This window comes from Urocitellus parryii, chromosome 15, assembly GCF_045843805.1.
Source record: "Urocitellus parryii isolate mUroPar1 chromosome 15, mUroPar1.hap1, whole genome shotgun sequence".
Lineage (NCBI taxonomy): Eukaryota > Metazoa > Chordata > Mammalia > Rodentia > Sciuridae > Urocitellus > Urocitellus parryii.
The window spans coordinates 2,950,780-2,967,106 of record NC_135545.1 but is presented as its reverse complement, the minus strand read 5'-3'; the positions used below and the strand labels follow the sequence as shown (position 1 = coordinate 2,967,106).

Sequence of the window (16,327 nt, the reverse complement as noted above, 5' to 3'; positions counted from 1 at the left end):
GGCAAAATGTACCCCGCAACCAATTAAGAATGGCTCCGAACTTGACGGACGACTTCCCGCCCCTGATCAGCTTGGCTCCTCCTTCCGACCAATTGGTTAAGGAGAAGGGGGCGGGTACATCCAATCAGCACGACACAGGCCTCCTGATGGACGCACAGGTCCTCGCGCTGGCGTGTTGTGCCCTGAGGCGGGAGGAGGAGGAGGAGCGAGGAAGAAAATCTGAGCCAATCCTAGCAGGCTGCGCGGGAGGCCAATCGAACGCCGCGCCTTGCAGCGATTGCCCAATCCGCAGGAGGGGGCCGGCCGCATCTCTGCCAAGAACCAATAGAGTGCGTCCGACGGCCAAGAGCGGCGTGCGGCAGGAGCAATGACAGGCCTATATTCGGGGCTCGGGGGCGGGTCGGCGCCAGAGACGAGAAGAGAGGAGGGGAGGCCTCCTCCGCCGCCGCCATCTTGGACCGGGCCCGGTCAGCTTCCGCGGAGCCATCGGCAGACGCCGCGGCCTCCCTTGAGCCCCGACCCCCGTCGTCAGAACAACCCCGGGCCCACTCCCCCCACCCCACTTCCGCTTCGCGCCGCTATCGCGATAGCGCCCGGGCCCGGGGCGCGAGAAAAAGGCGGCGGGCGCTCGCCTCCCCCGCCTGTCGCGATACGCTCCTCAGCGGCGGCGCCAGCTCCTGCGGTGAGAGCGTCGGGCTCGACTGGGCCGGACCCCTTCCCCTCCCCCGGTGCCGCCGGCCGCCTTCCGTGCCGCCTGCCCCGGCGGTCCGCCGCCTGTCGAGACACGGCGCCCTGCCCTGCTCTGCTCTGCCCTGCCCTGCCCTCGCCGCGCGCCCGCCGGGCCCCGCCGCCGCTCCGCGCCCGCCGCTCGGCCCTTCCGGCCTCGGCCGCCGCCTCCCGCGTGGCGCCGCGCCGGCCCGAGTGCGAGGTGCCGCCCCCTCCGCCGCGCTCGAGTCCGCCCCCGCCGCGGCGCCCGCGCACCCTCCCGCCGCCAGCCCCCGGAGCGTGGCCGCCCGGCCCCGGACCCTGCCGCCGGCGGGCGATCGGTGGCGGACTGAGTCCCCGGCCCGCAGCGGCCGCGCTCGGAGTTAGAGCCTCAGCCAAAGTTTCCGCCTCGCAGCGTGTGGCTGTTGCCCCAGTGTAGAGCCCCGGCGGCCCGCCCCGTGCCTGAGCCTGTGCTGAGTCTGAGCGTGGCGACCCCCGACCCAGGCTGTCCCTGGCGTGCCCGCCCCGTTATCTGGGGCTGGGCGCCGCCTCTGCTTCGGGGGTGCCGGGTCCCCTGGATGCACACTGCCTGCCTCTCCGGGTGTCAAGTCCACCGCGGTGCGGGTGTCGGGCCGGTTAGCTCCCCGGGTCTGGGTGAAGCCTCCCGAGCCCACTCTCCGTGCTGTTGGTGAGCTCCCAGCGTGAGCAGGGCACGCGCCTGTTTTTCTGAGTGGTAGCTGCTTTTTGGTGCAGGGGCTGTAACCTCCCCCAGGATTAGCCTCCTGCCCTTTTGGTGAAGGTTCTCCACGCCAGGGGTTGTGCCTTCCCTGAGTCTGAGACATCTGATTTTGGGTGTTGTCACCCCGGGAGCCAAGAGCCCCTTCCCCTTTGGTATTCTGGAGAGAACTCTTCCTATGAGGGTGTGATTGTCCCATCATTGAGTTTAGGAAGTTGTAGAATATGGGCTTGCAGGCCTCTCACCTGTCACCCCACAGGGATGGAAAACCTCTCAGACCTAAGGCTTCTGATGGGAGAGGTGGCTTTTCTCTCTAGGGTTGTGCTTTCTTTCCAGGGTAAGGAGTTTGTCTTGGTGTTGCCACTCCCAGGAATAAGGTCCCTGCTTTCTTTGGTGTTGACATTGTCCCCTCTCCTGGTTTTGAGGTGTCCATGCCCCCATGTGTCTTCACTAATGAGACTAAGGACCCCCTTGGGTTGGGGTGCTCTTGGCCAGTGCTTCTCATCTCTGACCTTGTAATCACAAAGACCTTGCTGTGGGTCCCACTCTATTGTGGGAGTATGAGGTGCCTGAGACTGGAGATACCTCATGTGACCACCTTCCCAGGGAATAGAGTGCTCTGCTATAATTCCACGGTGGGAATTCCCATACCCACCCTTGGTGTTGGGCTCCCCCAGGGAATAGAACTCCCTCCACCCATGACCTGCTACCCTGGTGCCTGCATCTTTCCCAAGTTGAGACTTGCCTTGTGACACTGCTCACCAGAGTTCCTTGTCTAGAGTGTAAGCTCTCCTAGATCAAAGGCACTTTGCACCGAGATCTCTGTATGAGCATGTGATGGCCCCAGGATTAGGGACTAAGCTTTGTGCCCCTCATGGCGCCTGAGGTGAAGTTCTGGGGCCTCTTTGTTATTGGCTTCCCTGCTCTGGTGTGTGGCTCATCCCTGCTGCCCCCTCAGCCTGAGCTCCTAACTTGGTGCTGAACATGAGATCCTGTGGTTGGGCCAGTTGTGGGCCAAGAGTCCCAGATTCTTCAGTTCTGTCTCAGACCCCACCGTCTGAGCACATGTTTGGTGTGAAGGCACCCCTTCCTCACAGGCCCTGAAGTGGTTAACTCCGGGGGGGTCTCGGGGAAGCCTTGGATGAGGATCCTCCGTGCTCAGCACCAGCCTCGTTTCTCTTTGTACCTTTGCTGGGGATGGGGCATCTGGTGTGCAGGCATCCTCTTGGGGGCGGAGGTTCTTCGTGGGGTGAGAGTGTTTCCTCCACTGAGCTGAGACTCCAGCATCCCAGGGAGGAGTACCCTGGGCCTGTGGCACTTGCCCCTTCTCTTGTGGAGATGCTTTTCCCCAACCAGGTATTGTCCACACCAGTAGCAGCTGTGCCCACCTTGATGTCAGAAGCACTGCCCCAGCACCGTCCCGCTCCTCTGGCCCCTTGCTTCTGACTCCTTCAGGACTTGCGCCTCCTTGGTGCCACAGCATGATCCCTCCTGGGGGGTATCAGCTCCTCCCCTGACTAAGGTCCCAACCCCTTTGGTATGGGACTTGGGGAGGGCGTCACTTCCTTAAGGTGTAGAGTGCCTTATTTAGGAATGTGAACCATGAGATGACTTCTCCCTCCAGCCTCTGACCCTCTGTTGCACACTTGGGGTGGAAGGGGGGAGTGTAAAGTCTTGTAAAGTTCCTGTCCCTGATGAAGTAGGGGTTTTTCTGTGCTGGCGTGTTGGAGCCAGTACTCACTCTTGGTCAACATCCCTGCATGCTGCATTTTGGTGTCTGGGCCCTGGTAGAAGGACGCTGGATCAAAGGTACTTACCCCAACCCAGTTTGAGTTCTCTCACTGGGACTGTCCTCTGTGTCCTGTTGCTTCACTTTCCTGGAGGTTCCCCGCATTTGTGTCCGTTGACCCTGAAGTACTGCTTTTCTTCAAATGACCCTGTACTGAGTCCCCTGAGTCTCAGGTGCCACCTCCACCTATCTCCATCCGTAGGAATAGGTCCCTATGGGATCAGTAAAAACAAAAATGGTAAACCCTGTGGTGAAGGTATGGCTCTGTTCTTTCTTTCTATGCCTCATGTCTTAAAGCCTGCTGTCTTTATAGTGCCCCATTCAGTAGGTGCTAGCCCTTGTGGCAATTAGTAACAACTTTAAAATAAAAGAAGTTGTTGGGTATGATGGTTCTTGCCAGTAGACCCAGCTGCTTGGAGACTGAGGCAGGAGGACTGCTTGAGCCTGGAACTAGAAAACCTGAGCAACATACTGTGAATTATTTTTTTTTTTTAAAGTAAGTTCCTTAGTTGCACTGGCCACCCTTCAAGAATTCAGAGGCCAGCCAATTCAGAGGCTGTGGAACATTTCCCACATTGTACGTGCTATTGGACAGGACTGTCCCCTGGGTGTTTCCTACCTGTTGGTGAGGATTCCTGGTGTGGTCCCACCAGGTTGAGACTCTTAGTCCTCCATGTGAAGCAGTTGCTGCCTTCACAGTAGTAACTGTGGGTACCCCTGCCCTTTGCCTAGGAATGTCCTTGGATCCTTGCTTTTCAGTGTAGGCCCCTGGGGAAGGCAACCTGTGCTTGCAACTCAAAAGTCCTCTTAGCATGGTCCTTCCTCCCAAGGGTCCCTTGGTCTCCGTGTTGAGCCCTGTGGTGTGGCTTCAGCGTGACTAAAAAGACTGTGGTCTCCCCTGGATTGCATGTAACTTTCCTTAGGGCAAAGATGCCTGTCTTTAAGTTCTGGGTGCCTGCCCTGGTGGTATAGGTTCCTCTGAGTCTAAATTACCAGTCTATTTGATATGGAATTTCTTTGCGTGTGCAGATCAACTCCCTTGTGGCTAAGGTACCTTTACATCCTCTTATCTTTGTAAGATTTCTATCTTTTCCCAACTCTCTTGGGTACTGTTTTCTGCCCCCAAATCACCTGCCCTTCTTGGTATCACACTCTTTGGGTTAGTATTGTTCCCTTTTGGCTCAAGGATTCTGCCCTGGGGTAAATTTCTTGGAGATCTACGCCCTCTCTGATAGGATGGGGTTTAACTCTTCTTAGTTTTAGGTATCTCCTGTCGCTCTTCCACCTTGCCCCAGCGTCCCCTCCCTCTTGCACACTTCATGGGTGCATACATAGTATCAGGCCTTCATGCCACTTGTCTCTTGGCTTGCCTGAAGAATGACTTCTAGTCACCCCTGTTCCCAGTCCCTTTTTGTAGGAAGTGTGATTTCTGGGGCCAGTGCCTTTGTCTTGTAGTCAGTCTTGTGCAGTATGACTGTCCTGCTCTACAAAATCCTTGGATGGTTATCTGGGGAAAGGATGCTCTGTACTCTAGGAACCTTCCAGTTCCTGGGTCAGAGGACCACAAAAAGTGTCTTTCCTCATTTTAACAAAACTCCCAGAGTATCGCAGCTGGGCAATTGAGGGAGCATAAGGAGAAGTGGACCCGGCCTCTCATTAGATAGTACACATTTTTCCCCTTACCCTGCCTCTTACCCCACATTTCCCACCGTGTTCATGTCTGTGGACCAGCGGAGGAATAGGTGTTAATTCCTTCCCGATCTTTGCCAGCAGCGTCTGTCTCCAAGGGAGTATGAAGAGAGTGCGTCTGTAGGGCAGGGAAGATGGCGGACAAGCGCAAACTCCAAGGTACCTGACTGACTACTCACTGCACGTGTAGCTGAATGCTCTCTTTGGGGGTTCCTCTTTGGCTGCTCAATGGGCAGGATTCTAACAGCCTGCCGTCCTCTCACAGGTGAGATTGATCGCTGCCTCAAGAAGGTGTCCGAGGGTGTGGAGCAGTTTGAAGATATTTGGCAGAAGGTACAAGGGCCCTAAAAATCTGGGTTTCCAGGGAGAACACAGGAAGCGCTTTGGGGGTCTCTGGGTGTTGGCAAGGGAGGGGGCTGTATATCCTGGTGCTGAGGACCTATGAGAACCAGCTTAAAAATGGATGGCGGGGGCTGGGGTGGGTGTCAGAGTCCCCCGCCTGAGGAAGAGAGACTGGACCTTCCATGGAGCAGGTTTCGGGACAGCCACTCCCACACTGACTGCTGGATTCTCCATCCCTCAGCTCCACAACGCAGCCAACGCGAACCAGAAAGAAAAGTATGAGGCTGACCTAAAGAAGGAGATTAAGAAGCTACAAGTGAGGGGGCTGGGGCTGGACTCCTGTGTCCTGTGGGAGGAGGGCCTGGGAGAGTGGACTACTGGGTCCCAGGAAAAGAGGGAGCTGAGGGTCCTGGTTCCCAGATCCAAGATCTGACTTTCTTGCTTCTCTTCTCTGCAGCGGCTGAGGGACCAGATCAAGACATGGGTAGCATCCAATGAGATCAAGGACAAAAGGCAGCTTATTGACAACCGCAAGCTTATCGAGACGGTAGGAACCCAGAGCCTAGGTCCCTAACCAGGGTGGTAGCCAGATTCCTGGGACCCCAGGGGGCAGAGATGTAGCAGTCACTCCAGAGATCCCAGGAGGAAGGGAAGAGGCAGTGGGCCTAGAATCTGAGGGATGGGTCCTGAGGCTCAGATTCAGATGTTGCTGGCCCTTAGTTCCATTCCCACCTTCAAGCCCCCCCCCCCCTGCTGCTTTCTCTGCAGCAAATGGAACGGTTCAAAGTTGTGGAAAGAGAGACCAAAACCAAAGCCTATAGCAAGGAGGGCCTGGGCCTGGCACAGAAGGTGGATCCCGCCCAGAAGGAAAAGGAAGAGGTTGGCCAGTGGCTCACGGTGAGTTGGGGCAGAGAAGAGGAGGTGAGCTTGGAGTCCTGGCCCCAGCACACCCAGGACCCCTGGCTAATAGCCTTCTCCCCCTGTAGAATACCATCGACACCCTAAACATGCAGGTGGACCAGTTTGAGAGTGAAGTGGAATCGCTATCAGTGCAAACGCGCAAGAAGAAGGGCGACAAGGATGTGAGTGGGGGGAGCCCCGAGACCCATGGGGTGGAAGATGGAGGTGGGCTAGCAAGTGGGAGCCCATGGGAACTGGGTCTGGATGCCTGAGCAAACCTGGGGTGAGGGCTTGGAGAGGTAGTACAGGAAGGAGGTACACAGAATCAGGTCCTAGGTGTCTGGGTAGATGGGAGATAGGGAGGCCATCACAAAGAGGAGCAGTTTGGAGGAAAATGAACTCAGGTTCAGCTGGGGCCACAAAGTAAGTGTGAGACCTGAAGGGTGACATAGGTGGGAGGCCACATAGTACCTAGAGCCCAGATTCTCAGGAGAGGGTGGCAGGACAAGACAGGGCTCTGAGAGCAATGGGTATGGCCTGAAGGAGAAGAGTGGTCTGGGATGAAGTCAGATGTTGGAGTCCTGGATTCTACTCTAGGATTGTAGGGTGTGGATTCAGAGGAATACAAATAATGACCGATGGGGTTCACTAGGAAAGTTGGAGGTGGGAGCTATGACAGTGTTGGATATGAGACCCTGAGAAGTTTGGGAAGTAGGAACTCAAGAGAGAGAGAGTGGTTCCTTGAAGAAAGGAGAAATTTGAAACTGATCTAAGATGTCAAATCCAAAAAGGAACTGGGGCCTTGGGACTAGGCAAGAGCTGGGCTTCTGGATCTGGGTCTCTAGGGGTATACAGATAGGTGTGTGGGCTGGTGATGGATGTGCCATGATTACAAGAAGCAGATCCTCAGACAGGAACTGTCATTGTTACTGTTAGGGTGAGACAGGAGAACGGATGTTTATCCCAGGAGGTCAGAGCAGGTGGGGGCTCAGTTGAGAGGCTGCAGGTGGCATAGGAGTATCTTGGTCTTTCACCAGTTTCCAGGGATCGCCGGAGACAAAAAGGGTCTAGGGAGGGTGTGGTAGGGATCCCTGAGATGTCAGAAACCTTGAGCTTGGTTCCTGTGGGGTAGAGGGTGGGCAGACTCCACACTGCCCCATGCTGGGAGGGGCCAGAGTGGAGCCTCCGGGTCACCATGGGGATTGGGGACTGAGGACAGGTTCTGTGGGGGCAGGAGGGGCCGGGCAGGCTCTCTGCAGCCCCTGAGCCTGGCCCTGGGCTCGCCAGCAGAAGCAGGACCGGATTGAGGGCTTGAAGCGGCACATCGAGAAGCACCGCTACCATGTGCGCATGCTGGAGACCATCCTGCGCATGCTGGACAATGACTCCATCCTCGTGGATGCCATTCGCAAGATCAAGGATGATGTTGAGTACTACGTTGACTCCTCTCAGGACCCTGACTTTGAGGAGAATGAGTTCCTCTATGATGACCTGGATCTCGAGGACATTCGTAAGGCCCTAGACTGACCTTCATGGTGCAGAGGATGAAGGCCCCAAAGGGTCAGCTGCACCAGCTAACCGTGCCCCTCTCCTGCCTCCACAGCACAGGCGCTGGTCGCCACCTCCCCCCCCAGCCACAGCCACATGGAGGACGAGATCTTCAACCAGTCCAGCAGCACGCCCACCTCGACCACCTCCAGCTCTCCCATCCCCCCCAGTCCAGCCAACTGCACCACGGTGAGGACCCAGAGTAGCAAGAGGAGGATGGGAGTTAAGAGGAGCCTGTTTTCTCCAAAGTGGCTGCAGGGAGGGCAGCTGAGGCCCTTCCGGATGTAAAGAGCTGATAGGTGGACCCTGGTGTCCCACACAGTCTTAAGCCATGGGTGGGTCTTGGGTGTGTGGGGCCAGTGTAGGGGGTGCCTGAGGCCCTGGGCAGCAAGCTCAGGCAGGGATCCAAGGACTGAAATTCCCTAAGGAGAGAAGGTTCCTAGGTTGTTAGGAAGATGGGGGCATTAATGCCAGCTCCCAAAAGACAAGGACATTGGGGAACCTGAATGTAGGTGGTTTCTCCAGAAAAATTAAGGTTAGGTATTTGGACAACTCTGGGGTACAAAGTCATTCAGCTGGGTCCAGGTCCCCAGGAGGTTCAGAGATTATGGTGTCTCTGTGTTGGGACCTAAGAGCCACACAGGTGTCTGACTCCACCTCCTCCAACCAGGAGAACTCTGAAGATGATAAGAAGAGAGGACGCTCGACAGATAGTGAAGTCAGCCAGGTGGGTTCAAGCCAGTAATGGATGGGCATGTCCCCTGTTTATCCAGTGGTTCCCAAAGGCTTATTCAGGTCTGAGTGCTAGCCACTGTGCTAGTGGAGGCTGAAATCGTTGCCCCTTAAGGGGAGATAGGCAGGTGACTGACCACTGTGGTTCAGGTGGCCGTGCCCTGGGCGCCAGAAGACAAGGCAGCCGCAGTTCACAAGGGCAAGCTCCGACCGGAAGCTTAGAAGTGGGATGAGTCTGGCCTGGATTGTTGGGCTACAGGGCTAGGGCTTTGTGGACTGGCCCTGAAGGGGCCAAGCAAGACTGAGAAGCGATAAGTTGAAAGCAGACACCTGCTGTGGAACTACCTGGGTGGGAACACACAAGGATGACGTTAGGAAGGGCAGAATGGGCCTAAGGCCCGCTGTGGGCCAATGAGAGGGGTGGTCCAAGGGAGAGGCCCTTGGTGGATATCAGTGAGACTGGTGTGGGGACCAGGATTAGGAGCAGTGAGAGAGAGGCTGGGGCAGGGACTCCCAGGTGGGCTCTGCCACCTTCCTGGGCCCCCACAGCCAAACAGCAGTCCCAGGAGGGAAGTGGGTAGCCAGTCCCATTTGGTGCCTGGTGAGCCTGAGTTTCCCATGCAGTGGTGAGAAAATGTCCACAAGTTGGTTGGTATGGCAGCCCACTTTGTCTGTCAGAACTTGGCTGCAGCAGGGATGCTCTGCTACTACTTTCTGCAGTGCTGTAACGTATGACCCCACGAGTGGCTGTAGTGGTCCTTTCAGTGACATTCAGAAGCAGTGCTTGACTGTCAGCTGGCTTTCTTCTACTCTTGAACATGAGGCTGCTCTGGCTCCTCTCATGTTGAGGGCATTTAGGAGTCTCCCACTAGTCCCTTTTGACCAACAACAGATGGGTCTTCGCTGACTGACAGCAAGAGTTGTGCCAGATCACCATAGGGTACATGGGGAGGTGTCCTGGCAGAATTTAGGGAGCTGGGCAGACTGGAAATAAATGTGTTTTGAGCACGAAGATGACTGAAGCAGTTAGGATGAGGTCCCCCGGTTCCCTGGAGTTTGGGAGCAGTCAAGGGCAGCAAGTTCAGAGAAGAGGTTGGTAGGACCATGATGGAGCCGGAGCCTGAGCCTGAGGTGGGTGGGAACCTGCTGATCCACTGGGTCCTGACACTGTTCTCTCTTCCCTGCAGTCTCCAGCCAAAAATGGTTCCAAGCCTGTCCACAGCAACCAGCATCCCCAGTCCCCAGCTGTGCCACCCACCTACCCCTCTGGTCCCCCGCCTGCCGCCTCTGCCTTGAGCACCACCCCTGGCAACAATGGGGCACCTGCCCCAGCAGCACCCCCAAGTGCCCTGGGCCCTAAGGCCAGTCCAGCTCCCAGCCACAACTCGGGCACCCCTGCCCCCTATGCTCAGGCTGTGGCCCCACCAGCCCCCAGTGGGCCCAGTGCTGCCCAGCCCCGACCCCCCAGTGCCCAGCCTGGCGGGGGTGGTGGTGGCGGTGGTGGAGGGAGCGGCGGTAATAGTAACAGCAGCACAGGTGGAGGGGCTGGCAAGCAGAACGGTGCCACCAGTAAGTGAGGCCGGCAGGGTGGGAGGAGGGGCCTGGAGCAGGACAGGGAGCAGCCAACAGCCTCTTTCTCTTTGCCTTTTGCTCCCCCAGGCTACAGCTCAGTCGTGGCAGACAGCCCTGCAGAGGTGGCCCTGAGCAGCAGTGGGGGCAACAGTGCTAGCAGCCAGGCCCTGGGTCCGGCCTCAGGTCCCCACAATCCACCTCCCAGCACCTCGTGAGTGTCTTGGCAGCGGCAGTTGCAGCCTCTCCTGGAACACACAGGCTCTGGTGGCTCCCTCATTGGGGGATTGCTAACCTGGCCTTGATGGGCAGGGCGTCCAGTGGGCTTTGACTTCCACCTTTGCTAGGTGTCCTGTCTCCACTTCTCTTCACCTGGGAGGTGTGCATTAGCCTCTAGCTTTATCCAGTAGCTTGTCCTAAATCCACCTTCCTTTCACTGGGACTTTTCTCCAGTGCCCCACCATATTCTCAACATTTCCGTTTCCTGCCCCAAGGCTGACTTCCACTGGATGGGACATTGTTCCACTTTTCCAAGTGAAATGTCCACAAATCCTCCTTTGTTTCCAGCCATTCCTCCAAAGTTTAAGTCAGAGCACTCCTCTGGGTCCACCTGTTTTTGAAAGAATGCTAAATGAAGGACCTGTCATCCTCGTCCTCCTCCATCCCAGCTCTAGCTGGGTTGCCCCAGGGGCACCTGCCCTGTGTCCATCTACCTGAGGACATACCCCCCCCCATTCTCTCTTTACCTCATGGCCTATTTGAGCACCTTCAGAATCTGTATTCCCACTCCAGCAGCTCTGCTTTACTGAGGAAAAAATCCCAGAAATTAATTCTACCTTGGTCCCAAAAAACTGCTTCTGTCCTAAGTAGCCCCTCTCAGAGCCCATCTGGCTTCTCTGTGCTCATCACTCCCACGACTTTCCTCTGAGCCACTTCCCCTTTTCATCTTCTTCCCAGGAAAGAATCCAGTGCGGCAGCCCCAGCAGGGGCTGGCGGTGTGGCCCCAGGCTCAGGGAACAACTCAGGGGGACCCAGCCTTCTAGTGCCACTGCCTGTGAACCCCCCCAGCTCCCCAACGCCCAGCTTCAGTGAGGCCAAGGCAGCTGGTGCTCTGCTTAATGGACCTCCGCAGTTCAGCACCACCCCAGAAGTCAAGGTGAGCTCTGAGTATCCCTGATGACTGTGGCCTCCAGGTGTTTTCCTGCACCCCGCTCCAGGTCTCCAGCAATACCTCTACCTCCCCTTCCTCTCTGAATGTGCATCTGTTTTTTTCTTCCCTTTTCTCACTTGTTCTTTTATCTGGACCTTTTCTACCCCACATCCTCACCTCCATCTCTGGTGCTTTCAACCTCCTTGGCTCTTTCTGGGACTGTGTTTCTCTGGTCTTCTTTCCCTCTCTGTTGGTTGTATTTGCTCGCTTGCTTTCCATGGGTTTGTTTTTTATCTCCCCAGACCCTCAGTCTCTGTCCTGTCCTGAGATGCATGGCACTTTCTACTTCACATGCGCATTCCCTAAGTCACCATGCCCTTGGGCCTTCTAAAAGACCATTTCAATCAAGAAAACACTTGAGTGGCGTGTGGTGTCACACCTATAATCCCAGCAACTAAGGAGGCTGAGGCAGAAGGATTACAAGTTTGAGGCCAATCTAGGCAACTTGCTGACCCTGTCTCAAAAAAAAAAAAAAAAAAATACTGGGGATGTAGCAGAGTGGTAGAACACAACTGGGTTCAATCACCAGTACCAAAAGCAAAAAAATATTTGTTCAGGTCATTTCTCTGAGCCAGGTTTTGTGCTGGTTCCTGCCCTCAGGAATTGTTCCAGTGCTAGAGGGAGCTGTGTGTGATCAGGTGGCCACAGAGGAGGCTCTTGTGGGCTGCAGAGGGGTACCTGACCTGTTCTGGGGGGCAGGTCCAGGAAGGTTATGAGGGGCCTGATGCATAAGCTGTGTGCGTAGGATAGGTGGGAACTGACAACCAGAGGAATTCTGGGAAAGGCACTGATCAGCCCAGGCAGTCTGGGTGGATTCAGCAGAGGAAGAGCCTGCACACATAGCAGGGGGGTGTCCTATGAACCCCACCAGGCTGTCCAGCTCCAGGTCCTGGCTGTCCTGTCTGTGCCTCTTTCTCTTCATTGAAAAGTAGAAATCCTCACTGTTAACACCTGCCACATAGGAATTTTGGCCAGACCATTCTTTATAAGGCCTTGGAATAGTTTCTGACCTAGAAGAAGCTTTCAAACTGCATAGGTATCAGAAAATTCATGGTGTGTGCTTTTCTGGAAAACGGAATAAGCAACTTTGAGAAGGAGTCCATGGTTTTTAAAAGGAAAAAAATCACTGGGGTGGAACATGGGAGCTTTGGCAAGGTTTTGGGTAGAGAAGGGACAAAGATAGCTTGCTGGAGAGGTCCCTGTGGACTGCTGTGGGTGAAATAAAAGGTGGTATGAAGGCCTGGGCAGCTCCGGGCATGGCCAGGGGATGGAATGGGTCTATCCAGGATATTTGGATGCAGGGTGGATGGGCCTTGGTGACCAAAGTGTGGTACAGAATGGGTGGAGGAGCAGCCCTGACTGCAGGGAGCAGAAGTCAGTTCCAACCCAGTTAATACCAGTCCAACTTGCCGGTATTCCCAAAGAGGGCACCAAGTCCCAGAGGGATAACCTTTCACTCTCAAGGGAATGAGACCTCCCACCTCCCTAAGATGCCCCACAATACCAGGTAGTTAAGTGGCTTTTTTTCCCCAGAGTTTGGGGTCCTTTTAGGAATGTCGTAAGACAAATGGTGGCACAATCGGTATTCTGTAGGTCGTATTCTACAATGGAGAGTCCACACAGTTTCCAGTTTTCCCCACAGCAGTTCTTTTACATGTTAGGTACATTTTTTTTTTTTTAATATGACAGCGGAATGCACTACAATTCTTATTACACATATAGAGCACAAGTTTTCATCTCTCTGGTTATATACACAGTGTATTCACACCAATTCGTGTCTTCATACCTGTACTTTGGATAATAATGATCATCACATTCCACCATCATTCATAACCCCATGCCTTAGGTCCATCTTAAGGCATGAGTAATTGCCGTTGATGGCTCTCAGCAGAACAGGCAAGAGTACTTGGGGCCTGACAGGCTGTTCTTAGCAATCTCTGGCCTGTGCCCTTAGTACAGACCCTTTCTTTTCTTCCTAGGCTCCTGAACCTCTGAGCTCCCTGAAGTCCATGGCAGAGCGGGCAGCCATCAGCTCTGGTATTGAGGACCCTGTGCCAACGTTACACCTAACGGAGCGAGGTAAGAGTCCAGGGATGGTGGAGAAGGAGGCAGGTCAAAGAGAAGGGGTTGGCCCCATCCATCCTCCTCATCCGAGGGCTTGACCCTCCCCTCCCCACAGACATCATCCTGAGCAGCACATCAGCACCTCCGGCCTCAGCCCAGCCACCCCTACAACTGTCAGAGGTGAACATACCACTGTCGCTGGGCGTGTGTCCACTGGGGCCAGTGCCCCTCACCAAGGAGCAGCTCTACCAGCAGGCCATGGAGGAGGCTGCCTGGCACCATATGCCCCACCCCTCTGACTCCGAGCGCATCCGGTGAGGGGCCACAGAACGGGCTGGGGGCCGGGACTCCAGAGTCTGAGGGAGGAGGCAGCAGCTGGGGAGCTGGCTCCCAGTCCTGAGAGGCTGTAGGTAAAAGTGAGCTGGCCCCAGGAAGTGATGAAGGCCTGGCTCAGGTTCCCTCCAGATGGCCTGAGATCGGGGCAGGAGCCAGAAAGCAGCTGGCACTAACCCCCTGCTGCTCCACAGGCAGTACCTACCCCGGAACCCTTGCCCGACGCCCCCCTACCACCACCAGATGCCGCCCCCACACTCGGACACCGTGGAGTTCTATCAGCGCCTGTCGACTGAGACGCTCTTCTTCATCTTCTACTATCTGGAGGTACAGCAGGGCCCCCGGGGCAGCCTCGGGCCCCCCGGCTCCGCCGCCACCGCCGCCGTCCCCCCTCGGGCTGGAGGGGCGAGGTGGGTGCCCCAATGCGGCCACCGGGACCGCACCCCCTTCCCTATCCCAGTCCCGGGCCCTGCTCCCCCAAACCAAGACTGTCCCAGTCTCCATCCAGCCCAGTGGTGTCAAGAGCTACTCAGACTGAGGGAGAGGCAGGCCTCAGTGGCAGCCCCAGACCACTTGGTTTCTCCCTGGCATGACCCAAAGCCCCTTCCCAGCTCTCCTCAGCCAGGCCCTTTAGTCTTGGACCTCCTGTTTTCAGGCATCCCTGCAGACTTCTTGGAACCCATGCATCCTGACCCCAGCCCATCATGAGTACCCTCCCCTCATCCCCACCGAGTAGTACTCTAAACTTTCTCTTTTGAGCTCTCGTCATATATTAGTTTCTCTTCCTTCTCAAAGCTTCTCTGAAAGCAATTTCCACCTCCTGTCTCATTTTTCTTCTCCTGACCAACATTGGTATGTTCCATGCCCCCAGCGCTGTCTCCAAACGGATTGTCCAGCCCAACTGTGGTCTGTAGTGGGAGCCCGGGTCCAGCCCTGATGCCCCACCCCATTCCCCTGGTCCCTACCCAGCTTGGGGGCCCCCTGATCCCCCTCTTCCTGCCTTCTTCCCCTAGGGCACTAAAGCACAGTACCTGGCAGCCAAGGCCCTAAAGAAGCAATCATGGCGATTCCACACCAAGTACATGATGTGGTTCCAGAGGCACGAGGAGCCCAAGACCATCACCGATGAGTTTGAGCAGGTGAGGGCCCCACCCACCCTGGTCCCACTGAGAGATGGCTAGGCAGCCCCTGCTGGCTTTCTCCTTTACTCCCACTCTTCAGCCAGCTGAGACCTGCAGACTAAGCAGGATTGCTCTGCCTGGGATGCAATTCTCATCCTTCACTTGTTGAGCTCTAGGTCTGAACCCAAACACTGGGCCCAAAACAGGCTCAAACTGAGCCCAAGTGTCCCTGCCCAAAGAAGGCTTCCTGTAGCCAGCAGCCTGTCTCTTCTGTGTGGCACTAGGCGCCTTGGCTGGGAGTGTGAATGTCCTAGTTGACATGTCTCCCTGAAGCGGGCTGTGGGCTCCACTGTACCCAGCAGCAGGGGCTCAGCAGACACTAGGGAGGCTGTCAAGGTGGCCTTCTCAGTTCCAACAATTAGCCCCTAGGAAACATCTTGTAGTCAGCCTCCTGAGTTTGAGCCCAGCTCCAGCTGGCTGACCTGGGGCAGGCAAGTCCCTGATTCTATTCTGTCATCTTATTTGTAAAAATGGGGTAATAGGACCCACCCCTGCAGTTGTACAAGGATGAAATGAGCTAATAACGTGTAAGTACTAATGGTGCCTGCTGCACAGTGAGTGTTGGGGGACTTTTTTTTTTAAAAGTTACTTTCATTTGGTGTGTTCCACAGTGGTTTTCCTCCACAAATGTCTCCCAGATGTCAAGCCCCTGCAGTGATCCTTGTCCTCACCAAATTCCATCCTGCTCCTCTGATCTCCAGGCTGCTTTCTTTGAAGCATTTCAGACCCTCACTCAGGACCTAGCTCTTCTCCAACCTTGATCGCTTGACTGCTGACTTTGTGTCCCATCCTAGTTTGGTCCTTTACATCAGTACATTCTAGGGCATCCAGTCATTTAGAAATTCCCGCACTATCACTGTCACAATAAAGTGTCCCTGCAGAGCACTTGGAATGTAGACTCTGAGCATGTTGGGAGCTCTAGGCAAGGGCGATGGTACCTGTGGCCTTAGGTTCTTTGTGGAGACTCCACACTAGGCCTTTACATCTGTATTGGGCACTCTATATCTATCAGATGCTCTATAGCTGCAGCCATCTGAAAGCAGGGGGAGCTTTGCAGACAGGCCTGGGTAGAGGCCTGACTGGGATGCACACACCCCTGTACCATGGTGACATTTGCTATCTAGACCACTGAGGTGGAGTGGAATTGCCTGTGCATGTGGGGCAGTTGGTCTGACCCAGCTCCCAGTCCACCACCTCATCCACTCACTGACCACCTTCTCCCCTGGCCAGGGCACCTACATCTACTTTGACTACGAGAAGTGGGGCCAGCGGAAGAAGGAAGGCTTCACCTTTGAGTACCGCTACCTGGAGGACCGGGACCTCCAGTGACACCGGCCCCCTCTACCTGACCCTTCCCCCGCATGCTGATCCCCCTGCCCAGGTGAGGGCCCTGCCCTGGAAGACTGGGGAGGCCCCAGGCCATGGGGTACCCCCTCCCCCAGGAAGCAGGGAGAGGGCCGGGAGGTTTTCTCTTCCTCTCAGCCCCACCCTGGGGGCCCCGGGGGCGAGGGCTGCCCCCTCCTCCCCTC

At 55.9% G+C, this 16,327-nt stretch overlaps 1 protein-coding gene across 3 annotated transcripts; it reads left to right on the top strand.

The window, feature by feature from the left end:
* Positions 1 to 433: 433 nt before the first annotated feature.
* Cnot3 (CCR4-NOT transcription complex subunit 3) lies at positions 434 to 16,127 on the top strand. Of its 3 annotated transcripts, none has more exons than XM_026381178.2 (18): positions 434 to 682; positions 5,004 to 5,078; positions 5,185 to 5,252; positions 5,503 to 5,577; positions 5,719 to 5,808; positions 6,030 to 6,158; positions 6,248 to 6,343; positions 7,452 to 7,671; positions 7,765 to 7,898; positions 8,380 to 8,436; positions 9,629 to 10,010; positions 10,101 to 10,224; positions 10,968 to 11,166; positions 13,200 to 13,299; positions 13,400 to 13,598; positions 13,812 to 13,944; positions 14,631 to 14,756; positions 16,029 to 16,127. In XM_026381178.2, the coding sequence occupies exons 2-18, from the start codon at positions 5,054 to 5,056 to the stop codon at positions 16,125 to 16,127; spliced, it is 2,256 nt and encodes a 751-aa protein (XP_026236963.1). In that variant the 5' UTR covers positions 434 to 682; positions 5,004 to 5,053. The 3 variants fall into 3 exon arrangements, with proteins under 3 accessions (XP_026236963.1, XP_026236961.1, XP_026236962.1); XM_026381176.2 differs by having other exon boundaries at positions 7,449 to 7,671; XM_026381177.2 differs by having other exon boundaries at positions 5,001 to 5,078; positions 7,449 to 7,671.
* Positions 16,128 to 16,327: the final 200 nt, after the last annotated feature.